This window comes from Podarcis muralis, chromosome 1, assembly GCF_964188315.1.
Source record: "Podarcis muralis chromosome 1, rPodMur119.hap1.1, whole genome shotgun sequence".
NCBI lineage: Eukaryota > Metazoa > Chordata > Lepidosauria > Squamata > Lacertidae > Podarcis > Podarcis muralis.
In genome coordinates, this window is record NC_135655.1 from 123,069,963 (window position 1) to 123,090,327 (window position 20,365).

A 20,365-nucleotide genomic window follows, 5' to 3' on the forward strand; every position below is an offset into this window, starting at 1 on the left:
TAAGCTGCTACATTTGCAAGAACTGTCATAATACTTATACTAATGGAGTGACTGCACACAATAAATGATTTAAGCAATGCCGTAGCGTCTCCCTCTCTCGATTCATGTCACCAGCTGGCTGCTTAGCTTGAGTTATTACTACGTACATTGCTTGGGCCATACTCCCACTGCATTTTTCTTTGCCACAATCACTGCATGGATCTACCAGGTCTTAAAGGAGTAGCTGTTCAACGGCTCCGTTGACCCCCTCTTGGATCAGCAGGATCCCCCAGCCGTTGCTTAGGATTGTGTTCCTTGACAACAGCCACCGTCAGATCCCTAAGTAAGGTAAACAAAACTGGGCCGCAGCAATCAGCTGAACTGAGCGACAATGTCCAAACGGTGCCAGCAAAACGTGGGTGGCTGCGTTATTATGGAACAGTCCTCGTATACCTAACAATGGAAATGATATACGATCATTATGCAAAGTTGTAAGAACACAGCAGCTGAGTCAAAGAGCTGTCAGCAAGCAATTATGCTCCCAAAGCCGGAAGTGGAGGCAGGGAGGAGCGCAAGAATCATAACCTGTCCTTCTGGAAAAGAAGCCACATCTTTAGCAGTGCATGGACAAACTGCTCTCTCTCTCTCTCTCTCTCTCTCTCTCTCTCTCTCTGGAGTGAAGTATTTTAGCTTGAGCAGTACAGTCATTTTAAACGTGGTTCACCTTTTATCGCTGGTTGAGGGAAAAAAGAACAGTTACATTCAAGCAACTATGGACAAAATCACAAAACAACACAAATAGGGCTGCCATATGTCCCAGACACATCTGGGAATCGGGCTGTGCAAATTGCATCCGGGCGGATTTTGGCTGAATTGGCAATATGTCTGGGAAAACCCGGACGTATGGCAAGTAGGGTGTGTGTGTGTTTTTTTTTATTTTAAAAATGCTTTAACCCCCCCCCCCAACTTAAAACGGACTGGAATCAAGTGCAAATGCTGGAACATTTCCAGGCAGCTTACAAATGGATCAAAATACAAATGGATCTAAGTGCCTCTGAAAATATCCTGGTAGCCAACCAAATGTGACATCACTTTTGCATCAACGCAGTGATCCCAGTAATGTGCTTTCTTTCTGCCCCACCCCTCCAGTCCCGGAGACTTACAAGAGCTTGGGTGCCAGGTTACCTAAAGAGTCACTTTCTTCCATATGCCCTTCCCAGGCACTGAGATCTTCTTTTGAAACCCTTCTCCAGCTTCCACATCACCTACTGAAGTGAGGCAGACATCTACTAGGGAGAAGGTGCTTTTGGTGGTGGCACCCCACTTATGAAATGCCCTGACAGGTTTACCTGGTGTGTATGCTATCTTTTAGACACCAGGTGCAAGACTTTCTTGTTTTCCAAGACATTTTAATTACAGACCCTTGGGTGCCTAAGGAGCTTTTACACAAAGTTCCTACTGCCTGGATTAAACTGTTTCATAGTTGCTATATTTCATACTGACTTCAAATTGTTTTGTTTTTCACTGGACTTTTTGTGATTTATTTTGGTTTTAGTGTATGCGAATCGTATTTAGGTGTTTATGCAAACCTCCCATACGGTTGGGTGGCCAGCATATAAAGAAGTAAATAAATAACTGAAGGAGCACTAGAGTTAAGATAATATTAAATAAATAATATTATTACATTTTCTTGGAAGAGGGAGCTCAATGCCCAGAAGAGTCCAGACAGGTGCTATTTAATTTATAGTTTGAATAGCAAATTAGACAGCAATAATATATGACTGGATAATTTCACAGGGAATAATAATAATAATAATAATAATAATAATAATAATAATAATAATAATAATAATATCATCATCTAAGGAATCCTTGATTTGTCAGACAGACAACTTTCTAGAACTATCAATTAAATTAAACAACCATAAATTAAATAAAAATGAGTCAGTGACCTATAAGCATTTGCAACATCAGTTGCTAATTATTGACTAGTCTTAACATCAGTTGCTAACTACTTTGTGTGCCAGGGCAATATATTAAGTATGCCATAATTGTTGTTTTTTCTCAGATCTGCTCAGTTATACGTGTGGATAGTTCCAAATGTGTTAACTTGGTGTTTTAAAAAATATTCATATTGCTTTGTACTAAACGGAAAGAGACTTGAGACCAGTAGTGTTATCAGACATTTAACATTTACAGAGAGTTCCCTCCATCCAAAAATAAAATAAAATAAGAGCATCTCAGAAATATCACTGCAACATCTGCTGCAAGGCTCGGAAAACATCTGCAACTGATAATCCGCAGCCTTATAAACAGCTGTGATTAACACTTCAGATGTCAGAGCCTAAACGAGCAGATGCAACTCTCATCGTGAGCAACGGAAGCCCTGTTGGATCTCTGGAAGCACCAAAGAAACCACAAAACTTTCTTCACTCCCGTTAACTTGAAAAAAGCAAGCAAAATGCCAGCTCACGCTTCTCTGCCCCTTTAAATACCCTGCCAGAGACTTTCCTTCAGAAGCCCTGCCAGACAGCTACTGCCCGGATTTCCAACTTCCTTTGAAGATGATATGTTGTGTATGTTCACTATATATTCAGTGAACTGAGACGAACAACTTTATCGTGGAGCTTACATTGCGCACAGCCTGGCCTTTTAGATCGGGGTTGTATTCCACCTTAGATGCCCTCCTAATCTAACCAGGCAATTGTTCATCTTATGCCTCTGATCTGGGAGTGATGGCATCAAATTGAATGCACCCGTTTCATTCCTGTATCATTCCAGGGTGGGGGGTGGAATCCTTATACCATGCAAATATATATTCAAAATAGTTCTGAAGCTTCTTGCTGTAACAAAGAGAAAGGATGCGTCTCGTGTTGTTTGTCTCCAACACACACACCTCTTGGAAGAGAAGCTACAGATCATTACGCCCAGCTATCTTTGCTTCTGCAGGTGAAAGGGCAGAATGTTAATTGATTTTACAAGTCATTCCAGAGCACTGAGCAGAAATTGTAGACGACAAACAACATACCTAGTAATTAATAAAAGCTGATGGCCGCAGCACATTCTCTTAGATGAATGAATTTGACTATTGCTGCCTTCTGGCTAATTCCACCTGTCAATCAGCATTCGCAGCTCCCTCTGCTACACGGACAAGTTTCCATATGGACACCATGGCTATTGGTATTTTGGGCGATCAAACACCTTAAAAAGGAAATGCAACCTACAGACCTTTATTGCATGAGGAATGCATATTACTTAAGTTAATGCCATGCAATCCAAAGTCTTCCTCTTATCTAGCATGTCCATTGCAGGGAATTCGCTCACTCTCCCACGTTTAACTCGCAATATTTTGCTATGGGAAAGTAAAATAAAAATGAATGAAACATTCATTTGCAGTTCAGTTCGAGGAAATCTGTTGTACAAGTGTACCTGTGACACAACGGGTGGAAAGGAAGACCTGGCTTTTGCTTGCCCCCAAGCAAATCACAGAATCTATACACTATAAGGTGTCACAATTTTGTGATTTCTCTCTCTCCCGCCCTCCCCATTTTTAACGTTTAGTTCTAAGAAAATCTGAGAAACAATCCACCCCAATCTCTCTGCAGCTGCCTCTCAGCCTCTCTTAACTAAGTGAAGATAAAATCCTTCTGGAAAAGTATTAGCTGTAAAACAAGATTTTGGCTTCTCATCATCAGGAAAGATTCTGAGAATCTATGCTTTCACAATACAGTGGTACCTCGGGTTACATACGCATCAGGTTACATACGCTTCAGGTTACAGACTCCGCTAACCCAGAAATAGTGCTTCAGGTTAAGAACTTTGCTTCAGGATGAGAACAGAAATTGTGCTCCGGCGGCGCAGCAGCAGCAGGAGGCCCCATTAGCTAAAGTGGTGCTTCAGGTTAAGAACAGTTTCAGGTTAAGTACGGACCTCTGGAACGAATTAAGTACTTAACCCGAGGTACCACTGTATGTACCTACACCAGGATATGAGTAAGTGGTAAACTGACATTACTGGAGATCTAAGGTGGGGTGGCATGGGGTTTGGGACAATTGTGTTGTAACCCCAAACCCCGAAACTTAGAAAAACATTTAACTATGTTAAATCGGAAGATGTTCTGTAACGATATCTGAAGGTATAGCCTGGGAAGTACACAAAATGGGTTTATGAAATTCAGACTTACCAGCTAGGGACAGTAAAATCCCTGAACTTTCCTGCCTGCTGAGCATATAGGCTTAAATTTCCATTTTGAATTTCATATATAGGCTTAAATTTCTATTTTGAATTTTCTTTCGTTATGAGGCCAATTTTTTAAAAACTAAATCCCATGGTTCCTTTTCTAGCAACATTGCCTTCTTATCTCAAACGACTGTACTGCACTTCGAAATATGAACCATTCTGAGGAGAGCTGTTCTGTTGTTTGCCAGTTCTCCAGTAACACACACCTTCCAAAGCTTTTTAAGGTCAGGGCAGAGGTTTGCTAGAAATGTGTGCAAATATAGCACTGTTTGGACTTTCTTATACCACTGAAGGAAGGACAGAAATAGAGGAAGGTGAAGGGCATTCTACCTGTGACAGAAGGAAGCATTTCATTTGTGTTTTCGTGAACAGCTGTTTTCTGTAGGCCAGTACATCCACAATTCTCAAGTGCACAACGAGCCTTGATTACAATCTAAATATTTTTGTTAATTCAAATAGACAGAGACTGCTTGCAAGTTCATTTCTGTTTTAGGCACCAGCGCAGCGTAGACTGGTGAATTTTTTTATTTTTTTATTTGGGGGGGGGGGCGTTCTTAGTAAATTCAAAGTAATGCACATTGACCTGAAGGGTTTCTAACCATTTGATTCATCTTCCGGAAAGGGCAACCTCTCTGAGAGACTACGAAACAGTAGAGCCTGCCACTCTTTCAAAATGGGTCAAGAAATGGGATTATGTGATCATGTCAACATTATATACTGGCCTCTTATGTATAAAAGATTGTTGTGTTCTAACAAGTGAGCGCCCACACGGCCTCTGCAAACATAGTGCCAATTCTGGACCCGCTGTGAAATTACAGGTTTGGAGCTTCCTAGACTCTTCCTAAACGTTTAAGGGAATTGAATAATTTATTTATTTTTTAAATCCTTTTTGTCTTTCAGGATGACCTCTGTATCACCAGCTGCCACCTCCATTCCCAACAGAACCAAGCTTCTAAGCGGAGAGGGTGCAAGGCTAGTCTTTATTTTTGACTTTTGCTATGCTGGGCTTCAGGTGAGCGGGAGATTGTTCTCACAGCAGAGACAACTATGAAGAGCACACATGGAACACCCATCAACAGCAACATGGATTTCGACTACTGCAATGCGCTCTATGTGGGGCTACCTTTGAAAGTGACCCGGAAACTACAACTAATCCAGAATGCGGCAGCTAGACTGGTGACTGGGAGCGGCTGCCGAGACCATATAACACCAGTCTTGAAAGACCTACACTGGCTCCCAGTACATTTCTGAGCCCAGTTTAAAGTGTTGGTGTTGACCTTTAAAGCCCTAAACGGCCTCAGCCCAGTATACCTGAAGGAGCGTCTCCACCTCCATTGTTCTGCCCGAACACTGAAGTCCAGCGCCGAGGGCCTTCTGGCGGTTCCCTCATTGCGAGAAGCAAAGCTACAGGGAACCAGGCAGAGGGCCTTCTTGGTAGTGGCACCCACCCTGTGGAACGCCCTCCCATCAGATGTCAAAGAGAAAAATAACTACCAAACTTTTAGAAGACATATGAAGGCAGCCCTGTTTAGGGAAGCTTTTAATGTTTAATAGGTTATTGTATTTTAGTGTTTTGTTGGAGGCCGCCCAGAGTGGCTGGGGAAACCCAGCCAGATGGGCGGGGTATAAATAATAAATTATTATTATTATTAACATGAAGGGGGAGAAAGTTCTGCGGTTACTCCTAGTCTCAGATCTGTCTCCCTCGCAGTGATGACTTGCAAAGCCATAGGTACCATCTAGGCTGGTAGGCCCTAGAAACTTTTGTTTCGGCGGAATGCGTTCCTTCTTAATGATCACGGGAATAAAAGGGAAACTGTGGATACCATGCTCCCCACTGCAACACATGAAAATGGCCTTCAGCATGGGAGATTCTTGCGAGGAATAGGCTCAAACCTTTTAATGTTTCTGAAATTAAATGCTTGTTTGACATGGTGGATTCATGCTTTCAGATATATCATAGAAAAAAGTACTTCATTTTAATAAACATTGTTTAAGAAAACTACTCAGTGAAAATGCAGGCTTAGAAAGACACTAGAAACGTTTTACATCTTGGAGATGGTTCGCTGCTAAACGTGAGTGAAGGTTCCTAAGCGAAGGTTCGTCCTTTTTAAGTGCTGACCATCTTGTGTGTGGTTTTTTTTTTCCTTTTCTTTTCCAGATCCTCTGTAGTGCTTGTAAGAGTGCTGTACAAAAGAAAAATGTTTGCAGGGAAAATACGAAATATCTGTATTCAACACTATTCCATAAAGTCAGTTAATGGATGGAAAAAAGAAAAAGGAAAACCAAAACAAATAAAAATACATTTGAAATAAATGCATATTACACATTATACATGTAGTGAGCCTTACAAAATTATTACTTCATGTGCACAGTCCTGATATTATCTACAGACATGGCACTGTGAAGAAAGCGCTGTTTCTTAAAGCAGCTACTTCTTACAGGTTTGTACGAGTGATGCAGTTTTCTGCCAGTCAGTTCACAATGTCCCTTTGACTTTGGTACATTCAGTGCAAAAAATAGTTTCGGGAATATCTTACCCTTATAAAAATAAAAGGCATATATATATATATATATGTATTTATATTTATATATGTATGTATCCCTTGAGAGTGCTTATAGAATCAAACACAAGAACGATATCTATTTAAGCATGGAAAAGTGAAAAGAACTCAAAAAAAGGTAGTTTGTCCTCTATTTTCTTATTTACAATTTAAGGAAATCAATATCATGATTTTACAAAAATAAACAAAAGTTACTGTGTAAGAGGTTGGTTTTTTTCCTGATATGCTGTGGTAAAGTCTAGTTGTTGTGTTTTTTTTTTTTTAAAAAGGAACACTTTTCATGCAGTATAAAGCATTAAATCAATCATTTTTCTCTGATAGTAGCTCATCTTTTGCTAAAGACACTATTTGCATATACATTTGTACAACCTACCTAACTGCAAGTCATTCTTGCTGCCAACTTCCTTCATATGAAGCCCCAGAAAATTTGATCTTTACGGTGCACGCCATGCAGGCACTCAAAGTCTTAGGTAAAAAGCAGGTATAGCATATTTTAGTACTGTATTGTATATGACATAAAGTAGTGTACCATTGGGAATTAACTTCTATCATATTAAAAACCACGCACACCAGCATTTTTCATTTGACTTCCTACTATTTAGCAGTGGGCTAAAAAAACCCCAAACTTCGTATGTCGTCTTGAACTCTGTTCAAATACTTGGGTGAAATCCATTTTTGAGATAAGGAAGATTTATGCGGTACCCCCGATGCTACTCAACACTTGTTGTCCTGCCTCTTTATTCTTAAATTATATCAAATATTAAAGTTTGGTGGTCAAAAGAAAAAAAGAAAGAAAGAGGTCAATTGGAGAACTGTAGGTGTCCCCCTACAGAATACATCCCTTGTTATGTACTTGTGTGAATGTTTCAGAGCTTGTAAGAGCTCCCCAATCTAGCCTTGCTCAGTCACGAAATTCCATCACACAAACTGTATTGTAAAACAAGTTTTCCTCCAGGAAATGCAATGCAGGCATTCATGTATTCTTTGAGGAACGGTCCACGGAAGGTCCAAGGTGCTGGGCACTACGGTTTGTGTTTTACTCGAGTCCAAATGTGCTTGTCTCTTCAACGGCCGTCAACAGCTTCTCATACAGCATGGAAAACGAGGGGTACGGCGGGAGATCAAGACGGTTGAAGCACGTATGAGCTCTGGGGAAGAACAAGAGGCAGGGGCAAAGTGAGTGGAATTCAGAAATTTACACCAAAAAATCAGCAGGAAAACTGGTAATAAGAGCTTTCCCCATCATACCCTGATTTAGTACTTGGTTGTGTGAATTGTTCACACAAACACAGCAGGGATGTGGGGTGCAGGAGCCCCAAATTACTCAAGAATAACCCAACCTCCAGATGTGGACGGACTCTAGCTCCTATCGGCCCCAGTTAGCAGAGCTTATAGCAGATGGAGCACGACATATGCTCTCCACCTCTTCCATAGCTAAAGGATCCTTCATGTATCCATGAAGTATCCAGGGCCAGGGTCTTCTCAGTGATGGCTCTGACCTGGTGGACTGCTCTGTCCCATGAGACCAGGGCCCTGCAGGATTTAACTTCCTTCCGCAGGGCCTGTAAGACAGAGCTATTCCGCCTGGCTTTCCATTTGAACTTAGCCTGATCTTTTATTCTCCTTCCTTCCCTTTTTATGAAGATTACCCGCTTTGGGATCCCACAGCTAATTCTCCCGTGGTCTCCTCTCTGGCCCGAAAAGGACTAATTTAGCCAGCTAGCCCTGGTGATCATCTAATGTTTATTGGACGGATTTCCCCCCAAATTGGTTTTTGAAATGTGAATTTATTGTTATTCATATTTTATACTGTATTTTATGCTGTTTTTTTGTTGCATCAATTAAGTGTTTTAAATTTGTTGTTAGCTGCCCTGAGCCCGGTTTTCTGAACTGGGAAGGGCGGGGAATGAATGAATGAATGAATGAATGAATGAATGAATAAATAAATATATTTTCCCATTCAGCAGAGTTCCCACGTCACCGAAGCATTCCAATGGGCAATAAAACCCAGCAGCAAAGTTCAAAGGAATCACACATATATAAGATATATAAGAAGCCAACTACACGCGATGTGGTCCAGCCATAGTTCCTGGCTCTGTGTCTGCTCCATCCTCACCTTCAAGAGCAGTGGGAGAGCCTAACAAAATTGGCATGGAGAGAGCCGAATTACAGGTAAGCGCACCCCCCCTCTCTATCCTCCTTATCTGGGGCGATACATCCCATTTCCCCGCTTGAGGTGGAATGGGAATGCCGCCCCGCTCCGCCGCCTCCACCAAGGGGCAGAGAAGTGACAGCAGCATCAGCGCTGATTTTGGGGGTGAGGCCTCCCACAATTTCGGTGACACCTTGCCACAAATCTGTGCCAGTAACACATCTTCACCAGCAGCAGAGGCAGCGGGGCAGCCACGGGAGCACTGTCTCAAGGCCTTCCGGTGGCCTCACTTCGCCTCATGGCTATGCCAGCCCTATCCTCTGCACTCTTTTTTTTATATAAAAAAATAATTTTTATTAGTATTTTCCACAGAACAACAACAACACGAAAGATATCTACATTCAAAAGATATCAACATTCGAAAACTAAAGAAAGCAACAACAACAAAAAACAAATCCATATCTTACAAGTTAATATTATAAACACTAAAACAACAAGACACTGACTTCCACCAATCCCACAGCACCTACTTTATCTCTCATTGTGTCTTCCTGTTTTCTTTATCATCTCTACCCTAACATCTCTATCCTCTCTATCCTAACATCAGGGACGCGGATGGCGCTGTGGGTAAAACCTCAGTGCCTAGGACCTGCTGATTGTAAGGTCGGCGGTTCGAATCCCCGCGGCGGGGTGAGCTCCCGTCGTTCGGTCCCAGCTCCTGCCCACCTAGCAGTTCGAAAGCACCCCTAAGTGCAAGCAGATAAATAGGTACCGCTTTATAGCGGGAAGGTAAACGGCGTTTCCGTGTGCGGCGCTGGTGCTGGCTCGCCAGCTGCAGCTTCGTCACGCTGGCCACGTGACCCGGAGGTGTCTTCAGACGGCGCCGGCTCACGGCCTCTTGAGCGAGATGAGTGTGCAACCCTAGAGTCGGACACAACTGTCCCGTACGGGCAGGGGTACCTTTACCTTTACCTATCCTAACATCTAGATATAAATACCTCTTTCATATCCTTTCACTTCACAAGGTTATTCCAGACTCAGCCAGATTTTTGTCCTCGAACCTTGACTTTTATTTAGGCACTCCCATTCTTTTTTTACTTCACTTTTTGGTTTTTTGTCTTATTATGTCTGTCAATTTGGCTAATTCTAAGTATTCTGAAAGCTTACATAGCCACTCTCCCCTAGTGGGTATCCTCTGCACTCTTATCAATGCAGACATCTTCTGCTGGTCCAGCTCTAATATTGGAAGTGGGGCGGGGGGGGGGGGCAAGGGAGTACGAAAAAATGATGCAGTGCAAGGAAAGGAAAGGGCTCAGTTCCTCTCACCAATACAGCTATTTTAAAAAAGCAGGTGTGTTAGATGTGAACGGTACAGACATGTGAACAGCAATGGCTGCCCTCACCACGTCATTGTGTGACCCTACTTCACCCCAGAAACCTACGAGGATGAGTTTAATCCTGATACGCTTCAGCAGGTCAGATCTTAAGAAAATATTTGCTGCCTGAGAGAGCTGGGCCCACGAGAGCGCAAAAGGCCATATTTTAAACAGTAATAGCGAAGAGCCAGTTGACACCCAATGGTGCTTCCTGTCTCTTAATATTAGGCAGCCTAAGCCAGCACTCTGCTGTGTTTGCAATGGAAAGCCTTTGAAGCAGGTACAGCCCAGGGCTGAAGGAGCCAGGGAACTTATAAAAACAAATCACTTTTCATTCAGCTCAGAACTGAGGTTGAGACGGTCACTTGGTTTAGAGGGGGATCAAGGCGCCGTTCCTTGAAAGTTTTGCAGCGGGGGGATGGGGGTGGGTTGTTATCTCACGCTTTGTTTAAACAAACTCTCGCACGCTTACAAATACCTCTAAATCACGCTGAGGTTGTGGCCCCAGTGTCAGCAAAGCAGGAGCGCTGGGCATTAAAAAGACCCGATTTGTCTCCAGGAAAGCTTCCCCCGGGGGTTGCTAAAATTATTTGTTTTGTAGCGTACACTGCACGAAGGTCAAGTTCTTTCACCGCAGCCGTTCTCACTGAAACTGTGACGTAGATAGGTACCTGCTCTTTCTACTCCCACCAGTGGAGAGCCCGGGCTGAGAGATAATGGTTTGCTTAAGGTTGCCTGCTGCTAGTACTACCGAGGATATTCATGGCATTGCTGGGTTACCAGAGGTGAGCTTGCTACCTCTTCCCACACATTCTTTCACTGTGCAGAATAGAAAGCTCCATTAGCCAAGGATAGGATCGCCTGGCAGCGCCAGCCTGTTTGGGTCTTCTGACTTGGCGATGCAGGGAAACAGCAGTTATTTATTTATTATTTAGCAAACGTTATGCACCGCTTACTAAAATAAAAGACCTATAAGTGGTCTACAGAATGTGGCCTCTCTACACCCACCAGTGTATACAAGAAGCCAGAAAAACCACAACAGATCGTTCTCATCCAAATATCCTGAAATCTTTATATTTGCTCTAAAAGCAGCACTTTCACCCTTTTGGTTTTGCCCATAATGGGTGAATTTGATGGAACGAGGTACCCCAGGTGCTTGGATACATCAACATTTAGAATCTCTTTCAGAATTACAAAATCATACAAAGTTTTAGTCTTGGTTGGGCAGAGTATCACACAGTGTAATTAATATACTGCCAAAAATCTTTGGTGTGTGTGTTTTTGTTTGTTTTTTGCTTCTGATAACATACCCTTGATAGTAGATGCTTTAACTCTTAAATAATCACCAAATATCATTTTGATTTAAAAACAAAAACAAATAAACATTCAAGAGTTTCAGCTAGAGTTACTAAAAATAATAATCAAAGAGAGCATTGGAATGACAAATATCACTCAGTACTGTTATTATGCAGCCAATCTCTCCTCTATTTTAACCATAGTGGCTGTGATGACCCACATAGTTTTGTTTACAAGCTTCTGTGACATCATCATGTCAGGTGTAGAACCTTGGCTAGTGCAGGTTGCCACAACTAATAAGCGTAAATTGGAATGTGGGCGAATAAGTAAAAGAACAAAAGAGAGAAAAGGAGGAGGGAGCAGAGAAGAATTGCACCAAAGCAAAGCAGAGGTGCTTGCACTGAGTTCAGAAAATTGCTGAAGATGGGGACACATTCTGAGAATAAAGAACAAAAACTAGTTTCAGTTTAGCTCTAAGCAGAACTGAGGCGCAGAGCTTTTCTTGAGGCAGCTCCCATTCAATCTGTCCATTGGCTTCTAAAGAGGTGTTCCCATAATTCTAAAAGTTGATGATAGAAATAACTCAGCTTATCAGTTAAGACAGCACGGTTTTCCCATAGAAACCTGAATTATTAAATACCAAGTGGATTTATGTTTTAGGAAACTCAAGTGTTACTTTACCTGGGCAGAGCAGTGATCTTCCCCCATTTTTCTACACAGAATCTTCTTGGTCCATTGCTCCCCCGCAGAGAAGCAAAACCTTCATAAGGTATACTAGATGTGCCTGTAACAAACTGAAATCCAAAGCAATACACCATAAATGATTATTGTGGAAAATAAGAAAAAGTTTTATCTAGTGTACGTTTGGGGCTGCCTCTTGTGTTATAAAGGCCAACACCCACCCACCCACCCCTTACTGACTTGTCCTATCTTTGAATATGTATCAATAGGTTTTTCTGTGAGTTGCAACTCACAGTGGTATGTGAAGAAAAAAAGCAAATTCCGCTTCACATTTGCAATTACTATTGATACATATTCAAAGACAGGACAAGAGCCAGTAAGATGACAAACTCAGTGGGACTTACATTCTATAAACATGCATGGCATTCAGCTGTTTACTTCTTGGAGCCAGCATTTGTTAGAAGGGAGGAGGAATCAGCACAGGGCGCATTTTGACTATACAAGAAGCACTCAGGGCTTCAGATGGACCTGTAATTAGTTCCAAGGGGCTTTTGACTTGGGTTTCTCAAGTAGTTTCCTCCATGCCACAAGGAAAATGCAAAAGATGTTTGAACAGCAACCGTTATTGCAAAGAGGAGGGAAATCTCCTGTAGGCATATCCAAGCCCTTTGATGAAGGTAAACAGCTGTTGGTTGGTTGGACAGTGTTCTCGAAGCTACAAACATGAGTCTGACCAAACTGCAGGAGGCAGTGGAGGACTGGTGTGCTCTGGTCCATGGGGTCACGAAGAGTCGGACACGACTAAACGACTAAACAACAACAACAAACAGCTGTTTCCACAAGTCTGCCTAGCCAAGGTATGGTACTGCTTTTGTAGGGTGCATACATTATCATCTTGGCAATGAATCAGGAAGGGGAATTTTGATTGCCTGATTCTATTTCATTGAGCAAACAGTTCAAACCCCATGAACTGAACTCAGCATTAATTTACTTGCTTGTGTTTTCTTGTTTGTTTATTGTGCAGATGCAGAGACAGCTTGTTTAGAGTATTATTGGGTTCAGCTTTGATCTTCTGCATAAAATTACGGTTCCAATGAAATTTTAGGCTATCAATTTTATCACATGATAGCATAGTGGCCGTCCCACGTAAGTTCCAGTGTTACCTCTCCAGCAAGGCTGCCCATACAAAACTGCTTTGCCACAACCAGCTTCCATGTTGCACCATGTAAAACACAGACCATGCGGCTGATCATGTGACTATTTCCCATGTCCATGTCAGTAGTTACAATGGAGGTTTGGCCTGATTCGAGCAACCCACATGGCTGGTGACCTTCTACATTACCAGGGTAACATGGGAAGTGACTACAGGGAGGCAGCTCGCCATGGCACTAAGGTAACTTGCAAATTTAAGCACAAACAACACATATGGGAGGGAAAAAATACAACAATTACTACGACAGTTTAATATCCAACTGCTGCCAACAATGAATTCCACTAATGCTATGACTCCAGTCCCTTAAGGCCTAATGAAAAGGAGGGGAACCGCCAACACTCAGTGCAGCCCCTTGGCTAATTTCATGGGCGTTTCTAGGGGCTCTCCATCATTGAGGTGGTGGGTAAAGTTGGTGCTCAAGGCCACTGTTAAATAACAGGAACTGGCCCCAGAGGTGCTTGAGGAGGAAGAGAGGTGGTTCCTGGCTGAGGAAGTTGGCTCTGGAGTGGGTGTGACCTACCAACAGGGGAAGAGAAACAGGAGATATGGAAGATATGGAAGAAGAAGAAGAAGAAGAAGAAGAAGAAGAAGAAGAAGAAGAAGAAGAAGAGAAGAGTTTGGATTTGATATCCTGCTTTATCACTACCCGAAGGAGTCTCAAAGCGGCTAACATTCTCCTTTCCCCTCCTCCCCCACAACAAACACTCTGTGAGGTGAGTGGGGCTGAGAGACTTCAGAGAAGTGTGACTGGCCCAAGGTCACCCAGCAGCTGCATGTGGAGGAGCGGAGACGCGAACCCGGTTCACCAGATTACGAGTCCACCGCTCTTAACCACTACACCACACTGGCTCAGTCTCAGAGGAGACTGAGAAGCCTAGTTCACTGTTAGTATAAAACATATGTTAAACAGCCATAGCAGTAGTTGAAGAAGCCTTATTTTTCCCTTATGTTGCTCCAGTATGCATTATTCCAGGAGCGCCAATGAGTTTCCTCATTGCTTCCATTTTCTGGCTTGAGGAATTCTGCTTGATGTTCTCTTTGCAGACATTTCTCTGTTTACATTTAGTCATTCCTTAATCACTTTTCAAAAACCCACAGCTAAGCAGAACACCCAGATGTTTTCTACTAGCAGCAACTCCAGTGAGCAGCATTTGAGGGAGTGAGATTGACCAAAGCTTCTATCCAAGTCACAGAGATCACTACGCTCCTAACAGCTGTTAAGTGCAGGAAATGCCACTGTGAATGCATCACTAATTTGCTCCTTCTGCTGGAACCTAATTATCAAAATTCTAAACCGGAAGACAAAACACCCTAGAACTATAATTTCATTTATTAACCGGGGGGGGGGGGGATCTAGAGGGAGGTGAGTGAGCTATTAAGCCATGAAAGAGGTTTTCTTGTTTCTTTACAGTTGTGTCAACCTAGACTGGACAGTTTGACATAACAATTGATCTCTTACCTGTAATAGCCTGAGTCGCTGTTCATTGTTGAATCTTTCTACAGCAGCCCAGAACCACCGGATTACGATATGATTGTCATGATATCCTGTTTGATGAGAATGAAGAGCAAAGCATTTGGGGTCATTTTACCAGAGAAGAAAAAAGAAACGTGAAATACCGAACATTAACAGGGTTCTAAGTTTAGGCCTCCGAAATCAGCCTACAAAGAAAAGATGCCTACTACTATCCTAATTCCAACCTCCCTGCCATGGGAAAATCAATATTTTCATGGATTATTAAGGTTGTTTAATCAATTGAGGAAAAACCTACACGAAGCACCAGATGGTGACATAGTAGTATTCACTTGGTTTGGGCACAGTTATCGCATTTGTCTCAAAACTGATTATCTATTCTTATAGTGGACTCTAGTCTAGTTTCCAAATAAATTTTTTACCAAGTCTGGAAATTCTGAATATACTTGGCAACAGCAAATGGGAAAGGATTGGGCTCCTGCTTCCGAAGATTTTTCAGGGGACAAGCATCAGCTTTTAGACTTGCTATAGGCATACACATTTTTAAACTTGAGTATCTGAAAACATGAAACTTAGAACTTTAGTGGACGTATCTGTAATCCCAGAGTCTGCCTTCCACTTGTTGATGGATTCTTACTCCCATCAACCCTAGCAACTATGGAAAATGGTCAGGGATGATGGGAGTTGTAGTCTAGCAACATCTAGAGAGCCATGGGTTACCAGTTCCTGGCCTTGAAAATAAAGAGATTTGAGAAGACTGATGGAGATGCTGGTGTAAGATGATGATGATGATGATGATGATGATGATGATAATAATTTATTATTTATACCCCACCCATCTGGCTGGGTTTCCCCAGCCACTCTGGACGGCTTCCAGCAAACACTAAAACACAGTAACGTATTAAACATTAAAAGCTTCCCTAAACAGGGCTGCCTCTAGATGTCTTCTAAAAGTTTGGTAGTTATTTTTCTCTTTGACAACTGGTGGGAGGGCATTCCACAGGGCTGGTGCCACTACTGAGAAGGCCCTCTGCCTGGTTCCCTGTAACTTGGCTTCTCACAGCGAGGGAACCGCCAGAAGGCCCTTGGTGCTGGACCTGAGTGTCCAGGCAGAATGATGGGGGTGGAGACGCTCCTTCAGGTATACTGGACCGGGGCTGTTTAGGGCTTTAAAGATCAGCACCAACACTTTGAATTGTGTATGGTAGATACACAAGATGTGCAGAAGAGGAAAGTCTGGTTGTGAGACAGTACAGGTAAGAAACCTGAATAGGAGGCATAACAAAGGAATAAAGGTGGAGGAATGGAACATGTGTCAGTTTTCGTCTTTGAAATTTCAAGGGAGTGGGTCTGCTTTAACGGCGAAGACATACTGGTATACATATGTTTTGCTCATATTCTGGATTCTAGTTGTATGTGAAATGTGGGGTGATGGGAAGAGCACGAGAAACAAATAAATGAAGATGGGGAAAACAGGGGCAAAATGGAAGAATAATGGTGCTGAGAAGCAGAAGAGAAGGAAATGAAAATGCTGTAAACAGCATGGGGCAACACAAATGAAGGTGAAAGCTTTCTGGGATTCTGTACCAAAACAAAGTCATACCAGATCCATTTTTTTGAATGGACAGATATATCTGACAACCCATTTTTACAGGAAATGGTTCAAGGGTTTAATACTTTTTTTAAAGTGGCACAGAAGAGGCATTAATGGTGGACGTATTACAAGAAATCGGAAAACGTTTTAAACGTATCTGATATATAATGGAGCAATCCTAAGTACGGAAGCCAGCGTATGGCTTAGCTACAGCAGCACTTTAAATCCTAGCTGTACATATGAATGCATCAACATTTTTAATAACTTTATTTTCATTTGAGTTCTAAACCAATGTGCGAGTGTTCAGTTGTGCATGCTGACATCTCAGATGATTTCTATCAAGGAGCTGATCCCAATGGTTCCCCCCCCCCCAAGATACTTTAAATCATTTTCAAAAGTGCCAGGAATGAACTCCAAATGTCAAAACTCAAAAGATATCTGCCACAGAAAATCTGAAGATGGAGGCTTCTTATCTTTCACTGGAGAGCCCTAACCTCTTCCAACTCTTGCCATCTTTACCATCTGTAAGAAATTAACACTGAGCATACCTTTATATCTCCAGATTAACCTAGTTGGTCTCACCGGCTGCGCTGTTTTGAATTTTTACCTCTTTTATCAGATGAAATGCCCACCCCATTCCTAAAGCTAAGTGGGGGGAAATCCAAGCTCTCTGAAGTAAAGCTTAAAGTGTGAGCACCAGCTTTCTAAAATTACACTGCAACAGATGAAGGCCTGAAATTAAATTAGAATAGTTTATTGGACTCTTGAAAAAAAAAAAAAAGAACCAACAGCAGCTTTATCTCTCCTGGTTTATACAGACTGTGACCACCCAGCCAGACTAACTGTAATCTAACTATGTACATATGTATATTTTAGTAGGTGTCACCTCCTCTGTATTCGGTGTTATTTCTCCAGTCACTCAAGTCGATTTCTGCCGTGCCAGCAATAACCAGCTCCAATTCTCTTGCATCAAATACAGACACCAGCCTTGCATCAACAACCTAGGAAAGAAAATAAACATAGCCAAATGATATGTGCTGTTGTTTCGTTTTATTTTCTGCCCATTACTGTACAGGAACATAGTAAGTTGCCTTAACAAATCAAGGCATTTGTCCACCAGTACAGTGGTACCTTAAGGGACGCAGGTGGCGCTGTGGGTTAACCACAGAGCCTAGGACTTGCCGATCAGAAGGTCGGCAGTTCAAATTCCCGCGACGGGGTGAGCTCCCGTTGCTCAGTCCCTGCTCCTGCCAACCTAGCAGTTCGAAAGCACATCAAAGTGCAAGTAGATAAATAGGTACCGCTCCGGCGGGAAGGTAAACGGCGTTTCCGTGCGCTGCTCTGGTTCGCCAGAAGCGGCTTAGTCATGCTGGCCACATGACCCGGAAGCTGTATACTGGCTCCTTTGGCCAGTAAAGCGAGATGAGCGCCGCAACCCCAGAGTCAGCCACGACTGGACCTAATGGTTGGGGGTCCCTTTACCTTTACTTACAGTGGTACCTTGGTTCTTGAACTTAATCTGTTCCAGGAGGAACTGTTCAAAAACCAAGGCGCGGTTTCCGATTGCCTGCAGGAGCTTCCTGCACTCAAGCGGAAGCCCCATCGGATGTTCGGCTTCCGAAAAACGTTCGCAAACCAGAACACTTACTTCAGGGTTTGCGGTGTTCAGGAGCTGATTTGTTCGGCAACTAAGCAATTCGAGAACCAAGGTACGACTTCTTTGCCTACTCTGACTGGCAACAGTTTCCCAAGGTTTCAGACAGGAATCTTCCTGAGCCCTATCTGGAGATGCCAGTGACTGAACCTGGCACCTTTCATATAGGAAGCTCAGTGGTACAGCACATTTAAAAAGCACATGCTATTTCCACTCTCCAAAGCTCATAATGCTATCATTTTGTGCGGAACATCTGGATGAAGCAGTTAAGTTTTTAAAGAAAAATATTTGGAGTTTCCCCCATCCATCAGTATTTGCAAAGCAAAATTTTAAAGCAAGAAATAATAAAATAACTTCAGGATAAAAGAGATCAGTAGTGCAACCTCAGCATCAAGTATTAAGGTGTCCCAACAGGGTTTAAAAGGTAAAGGTAAAGGGAGCCCTGACCGTTAGGTCCAGTCGTGACCGACTCTGGGGTTGTGGTGCTCATCTCGCTTTATTGACCGAGGGAGCCGGCATACAGCTCATGTGGCCAGCTTGACTAAGCTGCTTCTAGCAATCCAGAGCAGCGCATGGAAACGCTGTTTACCTCCCCACTGGAGCGGTACCTATTTATCTACTTGCACTTTGATGTGCTTTTGAACTGCTAGGTTGGCAGGAGCAGGGACTGAGCAACGGGAGCTCACCCCGTCGCGGGGATTCGAACCGCCGACCTTCTGATCGGGAAGTCCTAGGCTCTGTGGTTTAACCCGCAGCGCCACCCGCGTCCCCCAACAGGGTTTACTCCACTGCTATTAGATTCCCAGGAACCACTAATAAATTGAGAGTTTCCACATCCTGCAACAATAGGGTTTGGTTTTTTTATGCGTTAGCACAGATTATGTGGATAGTGGGGGGTGGGCGGGGATGCGGAAGGAGCCAGCAAGATGGCCGGTCCTTGGTCTCTGAAAGGGTTACTGCTAGCACAAATTGCCTCTGACTGCTAGAGATAGATGAAGGTCCTTGCCATGGTAATATCCAGAATCCTTATGAGTTCGTGCTTGGGAATAGGTCATTGGTCACCAACTACAAGAGGGAGTTGGTGACCAATAACCTATTCCCAAGCACGAACTCTTAAGGATCCTGGACCAAGCTGGCCTCAGAGTAGCTCAAAAGTCTATGTAATAACCCCAGTACAATATTCTAAAAATACATTGAAATGCTATGTCCGGACTAAATGATTGGCTCCTCAACTCATGCATTAGTCGCTGACTGCTAGCAGCACGAATAGTGATCATTACATTTCCCAGTTCCTTACAAAAGGTAGCCTTCATTACCTGACTCCATGGCTTTAATGATGAATTCTGCACATGCAGTAGTACCAATGACAATGCAATGCTTTTCAGGACAATTTAGTCAGTTGTGGGAGATGTATTAATCACGGCTCGCGAATAATCCTGCTGAATGGTGCAATGCTGGGGGGGACGTAAAACATTGAAAACATAATCAGAATATTTTGGGGGGTTTTTTTACCTCGTAAAATCCACGCACTAGACTCTCTGTTTGCTGCACAACACCTCTCTCAATTCTCCATTTCACCATCCTCTCTATATATTCCTTCTTGTTCTTCTCTGTGACTGGGATGTTGGCACCTCCAGGCTTCAGTTCTCGTTCAGTAATCTTAAAAGGCAAACCACCACCAAAACGTTAGGAAGAAGGGTCTGTTGATCTGCTGAGCTTCTTATATTATCAAGCTGTACTTATTCCCCCAATGGCAGAGTCTTATTTGAAGTGGTAAAACTCAGGCAGCTTAAAAAAAAAGGAGCCGAAAACTCCCTCTTGGGCCAGTGGTATCAAGTACAAAGCAGGAAATCCCTCCCCCAACCCAAAGAGATATATACAAACAAGCCTTCACATTCTAAAGAGAGAGATTATTGAAATGAAGCTTTCTAATATTGACACACACAAACTGCAACAAGAAGTCACATGCAACGCATGCAAAGAAGAATTTCAAATCACTCCTTCCCATCCTGGCAAGTTAATAGCACAGTTGCAAAAGTATTCAATAATAGTAATAATAGTAATAATAGTAATAGTAATAGTAATAATAGTAATAATAATAATAATAATAATAATAATAATAATAATAATGTATTTATACCCTGCC

The 20,365-nt window shown here is 42.7% G+C and overlaps 1 protein-coding gene across 5 annotated transcripts in view; it reads right to left on the reverse strand.

The window, feature by feature from the left end:
* Positions 1-6,090: 6,090 nt before the first annotated feature.
* Positions 6,091-20,365, reverse strand: part of HECW2 (HECT, C2 and WW domain containing E3 ubiquitin protein ligase 2) — a 188,776-nt gene continuing 174,501 nt past the window's right edge. For 4 of the 5 annotated variants that reach the window (XM_028750866.2, XM_077917435.1, XM_077917437.1 and 1 more), the window contains 5 exons: positions 19,732-19,878; positions 17,452-17,566; positions 14,960-15,045; positions 12,288-12,400; positions 6,091-7,930 (listed from right to left, as the gene is read on the reverse strand). In XM_028750866.2, coding sequence (XP_028606699.2) covers positions 7,819-7,930; positions 12,288-12,400; positions 14,960-15,045; positions 17,452-17,566; positions 19,732-19,878 — 573 coding nt within the window. In that variant the 3' untranslated portion in view covers positions 6,091-7,818. Of the gene's footprint in view, positions 7,931-12,287; positions 12,401-14,959; positions 15,046-17,451; positions 17,567-19,731; positions 19,879-20,365 lie in introns of those variants that run through there. The other variant, XM_028750889.2, reaches the window with a different exon arrangement.